This window comes from Anthonomus grandis, chromosome 4, assembly GCF_022605725.1.
Source record: "Anthonomus grandis grandis chromosome 4, icAntGran1.3, whole genome shotgun sequence".
Classification (NCBI taxonomy): domain Eukaryota; kingdom Metazoa; phylum Arthropoda; class Insecta; order Coleoptera; family Curculionidae; genus Anthonomus; species Anthonomus grandis.
This window is the reverse complement of record NC_065549.1, coordinates 39,068,562-39,084,945: the sequence shown is the minus strand read 5'-3', so window position 1 is coordinate 39,084,945 and position 16,384 is coordinate 39,068,562. Positions and strand designations below refer to the sequence as shown.

The 16,384-nt window shown below is 34.3% G+C and overlaps 1 protein-coding gene across 4 annotated transcripts in view; it reads left to right on the top strand.

Annotated features, from left to right (window-relative positions):
- LOC126734760 (guanylate cyclase 32E) overlaps window positions 1–16,384 on the top strand; it is a 261,555-nt gene that overhangs the window by 135,083 nt on the left and 110,088 nt on the right. For 3 of the 4 annotated variants that reach the window (XM_050438480.1, XM_050438481.1, XM_050438482.1), the window contains one exon: window positions 13,588–13,737. In XM_050438480.1, the coding sequence (XP_050294437.1) occupies window positions 13,588–13,737 (150 nt within the window). Of the gene's footprint in view, window positions 1–9,548; window positions 9,591–10,824; window positions 10,958–13,587; window positions 13,738–16,384 lie in introns of those variants that run through there. The other variant, XM_050438483.1, reaches the window with a different exon arrangement.

Sequence of the window (16,384 nt, the reverse complement as noted above, 5' to 3'; positions counted from 1 at the left end):
GTCTTTTTAATAACATAACATCGTAGTTAGCCAATTTATTCTGGATGTTCGAAAGCTTTTTTTGCGTGGGTTCTTACAATGTGGATATTCTTGAAATAAATAAGTCTAACTTAAAAACATAACCTTTTTGGCTGGGATTTTATCAATTAGTCAACGAACCGACGAGAATAACAAAAGACTCATTCACATTATTAAATTATTTTATCACAAACTATGTACAAATTAGTCTTAAGGGAAGGGCATGTAGCACTCTAGCCCTCATGTAGCACTTTAAACTCAAACTAGTTTAAAGTGCACAAAAGAACAAAAAAGGATTTTTTTTCAAAACTGTAAGATATTAGGCTGAACTGAGATCAATACCTTGGAATATATCTTTTATTAATAGTATCAATAAAAAAAATCAATTTTTGTGTGATAGTATCAATACACATGATGATTTCAAGGTAAATACTTTTTTTTAACTGTGTATAAAACTCTAGAATAAACAGCGTTTTCAAATATTACTATAAAACTAAGAAAGTCTCATATCTAAGAAAAAAATCGATTAGAAGTAGAAATATTGAACCAAATCGTTTTTCGATTTTCCGGTTTTTAAAATGTCTCTTTCCTCTCTTGAGAATCCACATGAGCATTCTGGAAGCTTCATACCATTTGATTTGGCTACCTTAACTCGTAAAAAGTCTAAGCAATTTAAAGGTTCCATATTATCGTATGAAAGAAGGTGGTACGCGATCCAAAAGGGGTGCAGGTCCAGGACACTCCAAATAATAGTGATGGTGAATGTTATTCCTTTGGAAAATAAGTTTAAAAATAATCAAGAGTTGTCAAGGCAAGTGTTGCTGTCCACAGCTTGGGTAAGGTTAAGGATGCTCAGAGCAATATGTGGGATTGTGCGGTGTTCCTCGACTCAGGCTCTAGGAGCATTTTTGGAACAAAACGTTTAGATTTAAAGACGGAGAAGGTGGATGTTTCTGTTGTAAGTATTAATCAGGATTATTCTACAATCACAGAGAGATGCAACCTGAAAGGTTTTTCGTGGTTAGGATTTTCGATTTTCATTGTCTTGTCTAGTTATTCCCAAAATTAGTGATGAAATTCCGGTGAACAAGGTAAACTGTGATGGTCTTAATATTTTGAGAGATATACATTTCGCAAACCTTCAATTTTTGAACCCAGAGATATAGATATACTTATGGAGGCTAGTGTGCTAGGCTTACACTAGGCTTGGTTGGATTGTCTCGGAGGGAAATAATAGGTAAAGGAATCTCACTCGAAAACAGGGTTAGATGCAATTTGACAACTGACTGAGTGCAAAATCAATTGGCTAGATTTTGGCAATTTAAGGAGTCAGAAATTCCCAGTGGAGAGATATTTTCTCAGAAGGAAATGGTCTTTAGTAGGCTGTTGTCTTTAAAGAGATGATTTTCAAAAAATGAGAAGTTGAGATCGAGGTAATCAATATATGTTGAAGTACGAAAAGAGTGAGTACCAAGAGTGAGTACTTTTAATTCAATTTTAAGTTAGAGTACATTGGCTTACTATCTTTCTCATCATCGGGTAATCAAGGAAAGCAGTGCAACGACCAAGCTGAGCGTGGTCTATGATGGATCTGCAACTAATCAAATAATGGGGTGCCACTCAATGATTTGTAGTTTGTGGGACCAAAAATACAGGAGGATTTGTTTGGTATTCTGTTGAGATTTAGGCAGCAAAAGGTGGCTATGTGCAGACATTTGTGACGTTTTATTTTTTTGGTTGCTTTTAAATATAATAATTTTATATTGTATGAAGATACTACTGATCGCAACATCTAGTGTTAAGTCAGTTAATGAACGTTGTAAAAAATAAGAACTCCTAGATGGCGCTACCGGTTCTTTGTTTTGAGTTTTTTAGCAATTAATTGGCATCAGGTTGCTTATCTCTTTCTCTCTCTGACTGAAGTGATTTTTCTATCTATCTGAAGTATCATGCCTTTGCCGGTGGACATTTGGGTTGAGTTTGTATTTTTTTTGTGTAAAAGTCAGGATTAGTCAATCAATCAATCAATCAATCAATCAATGCTTTATTGTCAAGAAATTGTGACAATTTGTAGACAAAGCTGTAAAACAAAAAAGACACAAAAATGCAAACAAAACACAATTAAAAAAAAGAAAAACAAAACAAAATTTAAAAAAAAAATATAAATAAATAAATAGAATAGATTATCTACAATATATACAGATTAATACAATTTAGAAATTGTAAGTAGTCAAAAATATTATTATAAAATATACAATTTAATGTATACAATGTCAAAAAAAAAGATCATTAAAAAAAAATCATTAAAAAATCTCTCTACGTTAAAAGAAAATGTAAAAAAAAATTAAAAAAGTAAAAAATTATAAAAAATCCTAAAATAGCTACAAAAAGCAGTATACCTAAACATGTACAGATAGTAAAAATACATAATCTGCTAGTGCGAAATTTCAAATCAATGATTACAAAAAAAAATCGTTAACTGTGTAAAAAGCTCTCTCCAGTAAGAATGCTTTTAATGCTTTACGAAATGCAAAAAAAGATGTGATGGATTTAATTTCCAATGGCAGATGATTCTGCATTTTTTTTGCATTATATAATATGGAACTTTTGACCAACTCTGAATGTGGGGTAGGCAGGTATAGATCATGTTCCGTGTATCTAAGTAGATAACTATGGGAAGGCCTATCAGATGTTGAACCGTGTTTGCGTATTAAACAAAGGTACTCAAATATGAATAAAGATGGAAAAGTTAATATTTGAAATTTTTTGAAGAAATGCTGGCAATGACTTTTGTATTTAAGTCTCAGTGTATAACGTAAAGCTCTCTTTTGTAGTCTAAAAATACGGTCAAATTGAGTTGCACTACATGTACCCCAGAATGGAAGGGCGTATCGAAGGTGCGATTCAAAAATGGCAAAATAAACTGTTCTAGAAGTAGACAGGCTAAGCTCCTTAGAAATTGATCTTAACGCAAAACAAGCGGAACTTAATTTTCTTAACGCAAAACAAGCGCATATAATAAGTACTTGTGAGCCTATTTAAGTGTTACTCCTTTTTGTGGTACTTGTAAAAAGGGATTGCATTTTTTAGATAAGATACTTTTAGTGAGAATTCTATATGAATTTTAACTCTTTTAAGTTTTAAAAGAAGTTCTTTCAAGACAAGGAGGATGTTAAGGCTATGTTATGTTTCCATTCCTAACCTATTTCCTGTCTGTGTAAAAAACAATGTTATCAGGACGCAAAGTAAATTTCAATACAGTGGTATATTCGAGATTTCGTAAGTCATACACTCTCCGTCGCCGTTAGGTTGTTTTCAGTATTTTCAGTTAGTAAAGGTGGACAGTGCAGAGAATTTAGGTATTATTCTGGGCACTAAATTGAGATTCCGTGAATATATAAAATTATTAACTTAAAAGTTGTTTTATCATATCGTCATATTTTTAGTTTTCACGTTGGCAAAATGGTTTGTAAATTGCTAGTCTTGTTCCATTTTAATTATTGTGATTTCAGTTATGGCCCTCAGATGTCGTTAATAAATATCTATTAGATACTAAAAGATACAAAACACGTGCTCACAGCTAATATTTGTTTCATGCTTACATCACAATTTTGCTAATGATACACAGGGGTATTTGTCATTTAGTTTGAAAGAGAGCGAGCAGGTTCTCGCAGCTATTAACTACTAGAATAAATTATCGACTTTGTGCAAGTAGTACCGAATGACGCTTCAACGCAAACTTCTATTGTTCAATATATTGATTAAAACCATGCCTATAACTTTCCTCAGGTAAAAACGTAAACTAGGCGTGATGCTGACACTCCGGACAGACATTCAGGTTTATATACAGGTTGGGGAATCTATCATTACGCATTTCGTAGAGAGGTTGTTGAATAGGTCAATAGATACATATACTTTCTGTGCGCTCTTGGCGCGTATTTTTGAAACCATGCGGAAATCTTCGAATGCGGCAAAATTCACACACGAATTAAAAAGTGTATTTTTTAACATCATTCGCAATTTTATTCACATACGTAAATAAAGTGTAGTGGCAACGTAGCAAAGTCGAGTCCTATTTAAGGCCATTTCAAATGGGATGAAGACGGTAAAGATTTTTTAACCTTACCGGAACTTTAAGTTTAAAAACAACACGTTTAAAGGTTTTTTCATCGCGTTTTTTTTTAGATTGACTTTATTTAAGATAGATCCAAAAAATAAAAGTTTTACGGTTTTGTGTGCAGTGAATAAAAGAACGAAAATTTATTTATTGAAGAGCACCAGGAATTGAGATCGGGAAAATTTACCCAACATTTTTTCAGTTAAAACTGCACAAGCCTTGCAAATTGAAGTAGCTGATAGATTACAGGGCCTTCCTGGAGCACTTAAGGACTAGGAACAGTGGCGATAAGGCGTGTGTACTTTGCAAAATATTTGTTTGTTACTGTTCTTCAGTTGTTATTACTACAGTTATTATATTTTGTTAAAATAGTACTGATTAAGCCTTTTCTAAATATGATTATAATGACATGGTAAGATATGAAGTAAAACTTATAGAAGAAAAAACACGAAATTAAAAATGATCGATAGAGGCGAACCTTAATAATGATAATGAAAAAAAATTACAATTAGTTAGACCGGTTTTGATAGATAGTGCTCCAAATATCCTAAAATTATTTTACCGTCACTAGTTTAAATGAAAAAAACTTTTAATGTTGAGATTATGACTTTATCATCCCCTCAATCTAGTCATCCTACTTATGTTGGTGCATGTCTAAATGCAAATGATAAATGCGCCTTTCTTGATTAATTAACTACAAAGACCTCTAATGAAAAAAAGTACAAAGTGTCTCAAAAAAAAAATTTCATTATTAAGTTTTTTTTAATAAAACGCTCCATATATTTTACCTAATTTTTACTCTTTATTTAATTCTTCATTAAAAATGTATAATACGTCTAATATTGATGGTTTTCGAGGAAAAGTTCCTCTAACAGAACGACGTTATATGTAGCTTCAAGAAAAGAAGGTACTCGATCGAAAATAGAGGTACTGTTAAGTGGCCAGCCCGGTCACGTGACTTAACACCGCTAGATTTTTGCTTGTGGGGATATTTAAAGAGACAAATTTACACTGAAGAGTTAAGAAATTTGGAGGATTTAAAAAACAGAATTACACGTGCTTGCACTCGTAGAACAATTCCGAACGAAGTAATAAAAAGCGCCTGTACCATTGAGCTATCAAAAGGTACGAACTCTGTCAAACCGAGAACGGTCAGCAGTTTGATCATTTACTATAAGTTAAGTCAAGATTGTTAAAATTAGACAAACAGATACGTAACCTGCATGTCACCGCATGTGAGTGACTTAGTGCGTGATAACATCCTTGTCGTAAAAAAATATGGCTTTTCGTCACTCTTAGTGAAACATATATACAGTAATGTAAGGATAATCCGAACAGAAAGTTGGTAGACCCCGTTCTGTTTACCAAAACTTTCGGATTATAGGACGCATAATAAATGATTTCTATAATCCGAACACGTTTGGTTTATAGATAACTTTCTTCACCATATAAATGCTCTCTCACCATAAAAAATATTTGTACATAATGGATTTAAAAACCTTTATTTATGTTCATACAAAATGCATATTTCAAAATAAAAATAAACTTAACAGGAAATCAAACAAAAGAAGTAAACATCTTATCAGTAAACATTTATGAAACAAGAAGAATAATTACGATTTTTTAAAAAACCAGTTAACTGTATACACAATATGGACATAGTTCATTGCCTCTTAATATTTTCTTTGAATAAAATTGTCCAGAGTTCTTTGAACATCAGACACAACATCTTTGAGCATCTTCTAAGATCTCTATATCCAAATTTTCCTCATTATCACCCCATTTTTAACTTATGTTTTATCTATCGGATTATCAGCACGATTCACTTTGTTCACTAACTCCACTAGATCAGGTCCTTCATATGACAAATCATAATTACATATTTCTCCTCGTAAAGCATGCAGGGGTATCAAATCTTCTACATCCTATGCATCCATACCCTTCGCGGAAAGAAGTTGACACCACGATTTTCGTGGTGTCAGTCATCAGTTTTTCAGGCACTTACTTCCAAGATTCGGCTAATGCAAACACAGCATCCTTTAGCGACATATTCGTTAAACATTGCGTAATGTTTTCATCATCTTGTACAAGTACCTCTTGCAGCAGCCTTTTTCGATATGTGACTTTTATATTTTGGATCACGTTCTGGTCCATCGGCTGAACCAGGGCAGTGCAGTTAGGTAGAAGAAACATGACTTGAATATTGGCTGGCTAGTTCTTGACCTGGTCTGTGAGCTGAAGCATTGTCCAGTATTAAAAGTGCTTTCTCTTCAAAATTATTGATTCGAAGATATTTTTTTACGCTTGGTACGAATTCACTAGGGAATCATTCTTCGAAGATAACTCAATCAACCCAAGCACTTTATTGGTTTCGGTAACAGACAGGTAGGTTACTGTTTTTAAATGATCTTGGATTTTTTAATTTATCAATCACAAGCAACCTCAACTTATGTCGGCTACTTGCATTTGCGCAAGGCATAAATGTAATTTGGTCTTTTTTTTGTAAATTGGTGCATATCGTGCTCTCTGTTGCAAAAGCCATGTATACACTGCATCTTCAACATCGGAAAATTCCGCTTTGCGCATCGCTTTTCTTGTTCCCGGCCCTTTTTGAGTACGCGACACATAACGATTAATTTCACTCTTTTTTTTCTAGATATCGGATATTGTTGATTTCCCGCCATTGAAGCGTGTCGCCAAGAACGTGACTGAACATCCGGAATCCAGCAGACGTAAAATTTCAGCCTTTTGTTTAAGACTTAATGTGACATGCTTACGTTTAGAATCCATGGTTTAAATGAAATATGCAATACATATATATATGTATATGCAGCGTGCAACTCACAACACGACTAAATAACTCTACTCTTTCCATAAAACACGTCAAAACAACTATAAAACTACTTCTACTCACATAAATAAAACGTTGCGTCAACTTTTCGCACTAGACGCCCACGCTCGCGTACGTACCGACAGTTCAGATTATGGAATCAATTTTACGCAATTGGGGCGTTCGGATTATATAGTAGCTTAGATTATACAGGGTTCGGACTATCCATACATTACTGTTTTCAAATCCACCCGTTTTGCAAAAAACCCGACCATTTTTCGCGATTTTAGCAAAAACCGCTATTCTCCATAATTAGAGCTTTGCTATATACAAATAAATGTACAAATAAAAATTAAATGCAAAATGCTGATGTCCTAGATAGAGCTGTGACGTGATGCTCTATTAAGACTATTAATTTTATCGTAAAACGATTGTCTAACCTATATAATTTAATAAATTAATCATCTGAGTACATTTAAAATGGTAACTGAATAAATAAACATTACATCATATTCCTTCTATCTGCCAGGATTTCAGCCTCTTTCAGTGTATCGACGACGTTTCTTTGCATAAAATACTTTAACCTTGTTATTTGATTCTAGTTATTTTTTTTCCAATAAACATGATAAAAAAACACTACAAAAATACTCAACGAACTCACACCAAATTACAGAAAAAAAACAAAGGGAGCTTTAGAATCAAAACAAGCCAAGTGGGCGAAATCAAACTGAAAATTGCACACGAGCTTTGACATTCGAATGGTAAATACCCATTCGAGTTCGAAAAAGTTCGCATACGAAGCGTTCGAAAATACGGATACCGATTTTTCGTGCGAAATTTCCCTAATTCCGTATGCGAATATAACTCGAATGGTTTTACAACTACGGCCCCTGCTACGTCGTTATTTTTCAAATTTCAATACGACGTTAGTAAGCGTCTGACTTTGATGGTGGTAACTGTATTATTTATAGTATAAAATTTCGCAAAATATTATATAAATGTTCATGCATTTCTAAAATATTTTTCTGATGCAGGCTTTACATATATCAGGGTAGAACCCACATAAAATCCTAATGTCAACATTTTTATTATGCTGTGTACTGCATAATGAAAAGTAAAGCGTTATTCTAAAGAAATAACATATAACTTCTTAAAAATAAAATTAACAAAAATCAATTCTTTAAATGAATTTTATGAAACATTACTCCAAAATATTGAAAATATCTCTATTTTTAATATCTGGGCATTTGAAGCCTGGAATGAAAAAAAATAATTTTATGAAAACATGCTCTAGAATAATTTTATGAAACTACGAGTTTAAGAAATCCAACGTTTGCAAGATTTTCAAGCTTCTTTCTAGGATGTCTTGGAATCTTTACAGTGTAGTCAGTTTTTGTGCATTACTTACCTTTGTTACTGGCGTCAACGAGAACACAGAGCCAGCTTACGTGTGATTACAGTGTAAGATGTTAGGCTTTATATCCCAATTCCTCTTACATGACATAGAATGGCCTTATTGACATCTGCATTCTATGTTAGCTTGCTGTCCAGGTAAGTCCACCAAAGTACTTACATTCTGCCTTATTTGTAAATTCTACAAGATGACTTTCTTTAGTGAGTAATTTGAACTCTGGTTTGCTGATTTTTCCCGAGAGCCAGCCCTTTTTCCAGGTACCACTTTTGAATAATCTTACATGTATGAGATTGCATACTCCGATAAATTTGACTATGTGACTATGACAGCGACTAAAATATTAAATTATAAATTATTAAAATAATCTTTGGCATACTTGAGTCATATCTTAAATCATTGTCAGATATGCTTATTTCGTTATACAACAAAGAATCATCAAATGTATTAATAATAGTATTAGTAGTGGTACTGTTAATCACTGATGCTTTGAGTGTTGAAGTATCGGTTGCATTTAAAAAGTTGACGGTCCCGGTATAGAGCACTCTTAAGGTGGGTTCACATTATTCGCGAGCAGCACGAACAAACACAACGAGTACAACAAACAGAGCGAGTGGCACGAATGAAACGAAAATCATATTCGTAGTGTTTGGACTGTTTGCGGCGCTCCTCAGGCTTTCACACAGCCAAAACACATATTTCGACTGTTCGGTCCGGTAGCGGTACATCAAAGGGATGCATCTTGTGCGAGCGAGCTCAGTTGATCGCGATTTGTTGTGTTTTTACTGTTCCCGTTTTCATTTTCATAAAAGTACGAGCGTAGCGCAGTGCAATATGGACTGGACTGAAAAAAATATTTTAAATCTAATAAGAATTTATGAAAATTATCCTGTTTTATGGGATCCACAACATAAATTTTATAAATTAAATGTGTGGATGGAAATCGGTACTGCAATGAATGCTTCGGCTTCATTTAGGAGAGAAAGACAAAAAGTCACACGTACTGTGCCAGGTAAGATTTATTTTGAAAATAAGTATTATCTATTTATACATATCAAAGTGAACGTTACTATGTATGTTTGTGAGTATAATGTAACGTATTTTGAACAGGCATGGAAACCAGTGAACGCTACAATGGTAACTAGTTTGCTTTTAGACATCTGTCATTTCTATCGGGCACATACCAACTAAATCAAACCACATCAATACTTAAGGTAAGTCAATTTATGATAACTTAATATTATTAGTTAATTTTATTATTATTTTTTTATTTTGATTATCACTATTACAATCATTCCGGCGCTGCGCCGTATCTTGATGGTATCTTTTGGGTTGAGACAATTCCCTGAAATTTTAACGATCTTCTGTTGGTTAATAGTGTTTTTCCTTTATTTGTTGTCAGAGATTACTTTTATTTTTGGATTTGTTAATTGCATAAATACTTGGGTATCCAACTTAAAAAAGGGTAAAAAATCATACAAGCATCATTTAAAGAATTGAACTATTTTTATTGTCTTTACTTTATTATTTGATTATTTGAACACGTGTATTTCAATATATCGTTACGCCGCGATAGGTTAGCGTAAGAAGTCCTAGAAATTAAGCTTTTGTTCATAGTTGTCCTGCCGAGGGACGCATCCGTTTGTTACGAAGTACTCCGCAAAATCATCTCTAATATTTTGGCTCGCCATTGAAGATTTTCGAGCCGTAGACGATATATTCAATAATAAAGTTCATTCTGCCTCTGTTCTCCAAGCACCCAGCTTAAATTAGTTTTTTTCTTCGATATCGAATGTTCCTTGTGGTGTATACATTCTAAGAGAATTTACACTGCATCTTAAAAAATTGTGCAAAAAGATACAGGTCATGGTATTTTATTGCCTTTTCAAGTACTAATAAGAGAGGTTTCTTTAAAACTCTAAATGCATCAGACATAATGCCGAACATATTTTCTAAAAGTCTTCTAGCCCTAGACAATCTGCAATTAAATGCCTTTTTGGACTTCTTTCGTGACCTCTTCTTGGGTATGGTTTCATAATATTTGTACTAAGGGCGAATGCATCATCTGCGAGGTAAGCTAACGACATTTTTCTCCCAGGTAGTGGATTGTTGATGGGCAAATGTAAAACTTCATTACACATTTTTTTAAATAAAGCACTGTTTCGAAAGACACCACCGTCAGATATTCGGCTTGGCATCCGACATCGCAAAAGATAAAGGAATAATTAGCATCAACAACAGCTAACAAAACAATACTAAAGGTTGATTGGTAATTGAAATATTCCGAACCACTATTAAAAGGTGCTTGAAGTTATATGTATTTTCCATCTATTGCTCAAACACAGTGAGGGAAATTCCATAATTCTTTAAATTGTTGTGTGACATTGAGCCATTCCTCTGATGTCGTTGGAATCTGCAACAAAATAAGCTGCTTTTTTATTATTTCAGAGCGAAGAAATGATAGTGAGTCCAATACAAGAAAGCCAAGGCCCTACTGAAATAGGCGAAAACGTCGCTCATGATACTGACGTGGAAGCTATTGATGCACCTCGTAGTTGGTTTTTGAAGGTGGTAGACAATGGTACAGTGAAAACATCTTGTCGGACTTGCATTGTCTTATTTATTTAATGTAACACGACGTTTCGGTTGGTAAGTATCTCCAACCGTTATCAAGTGTAAACTGACAGCAAACTACTATTCTATAGGCTTATATACTAGATGTGTGCAGCGATGTGGAAGGGGGGGGGGAAGTCATCCGTGAAAAGAGTTGGGGGGAGGACGCGCGTCTCTCTAGATCCTACACTGTTCTGAGAGTAGAGGCTTCCAGATGTTGGGTATATCGACGCTTGGCTGGCTGAAGATCCTCTGATTTTGTGAAATGAAAGCTGCCTCTACGAACTTCCTCTTCCGCCAGTGCTGTTCCTTGTGCAGAATCTTGGCTTCTGACCAATGGATATTGTGTCCATTATGCCACGCGTGCTCTGCTATTCCGGATTTGGACACCACCGGACCACCTTTTTTTGGGACCACCTTCATCATCTGGAACAAAGAGGAAAAAGCACTTCAGGAGTTTCTGCTTCACCTCAACAGTTTCAGACCAACAATCAAGTTCACGATGGAGACAGAAAAGGACTCAGCTCTACCTTTCCTAGATGTCCTCGTTAAAAAGGTCGGCGGAAATCTACGAACTTCAGTTTATAGAAAACCAACACACACGGGCCAGTATCTGCACTATGAGTCCAACCATCCTGCAACCACCAAAGTAGGCATTATAAGATCCCTCTACAATAGAGCTCGAACCATCTGTAGAAACGACGAGGATCTCAAGACTGAAGTGGATACCATCTACAAAGACCTACAACAGAATGGATATCCAAAGAAGTTAATAAGTAGGACCATCCAAAGGACGCGTCCAAATCAAATCAGAGACAAGGCCACCACGACAACCAGACTTCTACCCATACCTTACATTAGGGGTACATCGGAACAAATCCGACGCATTGCCAGCAAGTACAATATTAGAACTGCCTTTAGATCTAGCACCACTATCAGAAGCATGGTATCAAAGACCAAACCAGATGGCATGGTGGATACCAAAAATTGCGTCTACCGGATCCCATGTGAGTGCGGTGACTCATACATAGGTGAAACGAAGCGCCCCCTAGAAATCAGAGCGAAGGAACATCGCAGCTGGACCCAAAGAGGAGAGGTTTCCAAATCCGGAATAGCAGAGCACGCGTGGCATAATGGACACAATATCCATTGGTCAGAAGCCAAGATTCTGCACAAGGAACAGCACTGGCGGAAGAGGAAGTTCGTAGAGGCAGCTTTCATTTCACAGAATCAGAGGATCTTCAGCCAGCCAAGCGTCGATATACCCAACATCTGGAAGCCTCTACTCTCAGAACAGTGTAGGATCTAGAGAGACGCGCGTCCTCCCCCCAACTCTTTTCACGGATGACTTCCCCCCCCCCCTTCCACATCGCTGCACACATCTAGTATATAAGCCTATAGAATAGTAGTTTGCTGTCAGTTCACACTTGATAACGGTTGGAGATACTTACCAACCGAAACGTCGTGTTACATTAAATAAATAAGACAATGCAAGTCCGATAAGATGTTTTCACCTCGTAGTTCTACAAGTATGAAGCAAGTAAAAGAGAAAACTTCTACACCCAACCAAAGTAGGAAGCGTAAAATTGTTGATTTCCTGGTATCTGAAGCAGTAAATACTTTTCGTGATGTAAAACAACGTATCACCACAGCTAAAGATTCGTTTGACAAATCTGGGGAGTATATAGCTGGACAATTACGATAATTAGATACATATTCGGCAGCCTATGTCCAAAAAATGTTTGGAGATGTCATTTTTAATGACAAAGTTGGATGTTATAAGTCACAAAATAGTTTCCAGAATGTACTATCCCACTCAATGGATGGTTCAAATATGTTCTCACCAGATGCATCAACTTCTTCAACAAGTACAACTCCGTTTCCATCCGACGACTCCCTGCGAACACAGTGGACAAACGAAATCATAACAGATAATGAATCTGGTTTTAACTTTAATGTTTTAAAATAATTTTATTTGTTATTAAGTATATTTCAGAAAAAAGTTTTTTATTTCTTTTGCGATTTTTTCTTATCTCTATAGTACATATTTTAAAAGGGTGATCAACTGTTTTATAACAACTCTGTCAAAATTTGCATTATTCACCTTAACGTAACCTTTAGGAGCTTCATTTAAACTATCGCAAACCTCTGCTACTATTTTAAAAATACTTTGTTTCGACAGTTTCAACAAGTAACTTAAACTAGTATACGAGTCCCCAGTAGCGAAAAATCTTATTGTTATTACTCGCTTTTCCTTTACTGGGATAGCTTTTTTAAAGGTGGTGTTTTTTTTCTCGATTCGCGGACCACTTAAATTAAATAGTGTTTTAAAATCCGTGCTACCTATGCGACAAGAATTATTAAAAAAGATTCCGAGCACGAACAGGAGCAATGTGGACCCACTTTTAGTGGACTGTTCTCTGATTATACAGAATCATTCAGAAAGGAGTACAAAAATAATTGTCAAGAGAGAAATTTGGTTCATATTTAGCTCGAAGATATTTATACTATAATTAAACTACAATAATAGTATGAATACTACTTTTTTTACTAGCTGCTCTACTTTCTGCTTTATTTATATTGTATTCTTGGTTTTAGTTTATGTATTTCTTGGAGAACACATAGCCCTCGTGGACTTTATTAAATGTCTTCAGGCAAGAAAACTATTGGATACTGGAAACTATGTTATCATTTCCGTCGATGATGAAATTTATGACCCGACTAGAAGAACGAAGATCATCAGAAGAGGTAAGAAACGTTATGTTACAATATTCATTACAGTCATTATTTATTATATTAGTATTTATAGGCTTATAGTACTTTTGCTTGACTAATTGTGACCAAATAGTTAAGGCCAATTATAGAATTTGTACGAAATATTTTCAATACAAAGAATAATCTAGAAAGTTTAAAAAAACCATGTAATAGCTAGATCTATTGATAAAATTTAAGGTAACTTCAAAAATGGAAAACTTTTCGAACACCGATCTACAAAATATTATGGCATAGTATTTGTAGATCTATAGGTAAAATGTTAAATAGTAAGGGATATGGACTGATACCCTATTTTAAAGGTCTTTTGACCTTGAGTACATCTGCCACGTTTCAGGCCTCTTTCCATTCCTCTGTCATTCCTGTTGAAATGACGGCTTGTTAACTATAGTTGACGCACCGAATAGATGCAGCAAGGAAAACGCGTGGTTGGCGAGTGATCAGCGAGTGTTCGATGCGCGATCCATTTTGTTGTATTAGACGAGTAGATTTCGAGCGGGTTTTTACGTCTTTATAAGTATACGATAAATGTATTTTTATCGATTAGTATTATTTTTATTTTTTATTATTAGAAATTCATTATTATGGATATTTAGGTCACTGGAAGGGCTTATTTTAAAAATTTCTTATGAAACACCGTGTGAGTTTTGATTTACGTTCACCCTTATACCTTGTAAATAATATGAATTTACTATAATTTGTTAACTATTTAAAGTAAATACATAATATTTCAAAAATGTAATGATACAAGATAATTCGTTACTGTTGTACAAAAATTTAATGGTGGTTTCTTTACAAAAATATATGTAAAAAATAAACTAATAATCAACATAGGTTTGAAAATGCTTTCTCTCAAAATAAAGGGCGTTTTTTTTAAAACATTTTTAATAAATCAAAATTCCACAATTCAAAAAAAACACAGGTACACAGGCCTTTAAAAAACTAACCTTTCTCAGAATCTAAAGAAATTGTATCGTCATCTTCGCCAATATTTATAATAAGTGGTTCCACCTGAATTTCCATTAAATCATCCAGAGTCCACATGCGTTCTTCTACTTTGATAATGTGAGCAACAGCATTTTTCCAATTTTGTGGACTGACATTTTGCACTGCTTGATCAAAAAGTGGTTTAAGGTCTGCAAATTTAAAAGTGACATTTTTCCGAGCTACTTCACCCTTAATCTGCCCCCATATCAGTTCGATTGGGTTCAACTCGCAATGATATGGTGGCAATCTTAAAACCGTTCGGCCGGTAGCTTTAGCCATTTCGTCCACTACAAATGTGTCTGCGTATCGGTTTTCTTTTACTAATTTCAAAAGTTCTGCTTTTATCATATCTTTTTCATAATGAATTTGTTTGGTCATTAACCGCCCTGAACAAAGCCATCTTCTGACCCAATATGTAGTACTATCAACCGTTTCCCCTTTCCTGCCGGAGCTTTTTGCCCTGTGGACAATCCATTGATAAAAGCATTTCTAGCGGTGGTTACGGTTGTATCTGTCCATACTTTGAAAACCGTGTGACCCGCGTTCACTCATGTTTCATCTAAATAATAAATGTTTCTATTTTCTTCGTCGAGCCTTTCTTATGGATCGTAAATAACGTCGCCTCCAGCATATTATTTCATCCCTTTCTTCAAGCATACTATTTCGACTTCTCTTTACAAAGCTGTAATGAAAAAAATTATGTGAGCTTTTGTGTTTTTTTTTTACTAAAATTGTTTTAAATCTTTATTATATGGCAATCTGCCACTTACTGAAAACCAATTTCCCTGAGTAAGTGTCGAAAAGTTGTTTCCTTAAAATTCGGAATTTCTTCATTTTTCTAAAGTTCTGATAAAATCTTTTTGACAGTTGGTGGCTCATTTTTTAGGAAAAACGAATGGATTATTCTACGGATAGCATTTTTTGTTTGCTCATCAATGTTATCCAAAATAGCTTTCGCTCTATGATATTTTGTTGGTGGTTGAAAGGTATGAGTATTTTCATAACTTTTGACTATATTATAGATATTCCTTTTGGAAACACCTGATGAAATTACATTACATTTTTTATTTTGTAATTAATTTAATTTATTTATTTTTTCAAACGGCATGAAACCATTTACTTTTGTGAGTGTATTTACAATATAAAAAACATTGTAAAAAACTGCTAGTCAATTGAAACGCATATAGTTTTTTTTTTGGCGTATTTTTGACTTTTAAAATTTTTTACACCGTGAGCCAAATTAGAATGCTGTTTTCAATGTTCGTTTGCCCAATATGTGTAGAATATACCTTAGTTTATTTTAATTTAATTTAGGTTTTTTAACAGGTTTTTTATAATTATTTAGGTAAGTAAAGACTATTTTATTATATCACACCTGCTGCATCAGCTGTAAAAGATACTTTTGTGTCTTGCTGTAATCTGGATGATTTACTTCACATACTTTAGACATATTTATAATTGCCTCCTTTTCAGAAACCGTAAAATGTTTCTTACAAGCTCGTTTTTTAGGGGGTGAATTCAAAAGATGCCCCACAGGTACGTCACCCATTTTTCAAAACAAACTAATACACACAAAAGATAAACAGATTATAAACTTACAATTACAGAGACGCAAACAAATTAAAAAATAATCAGA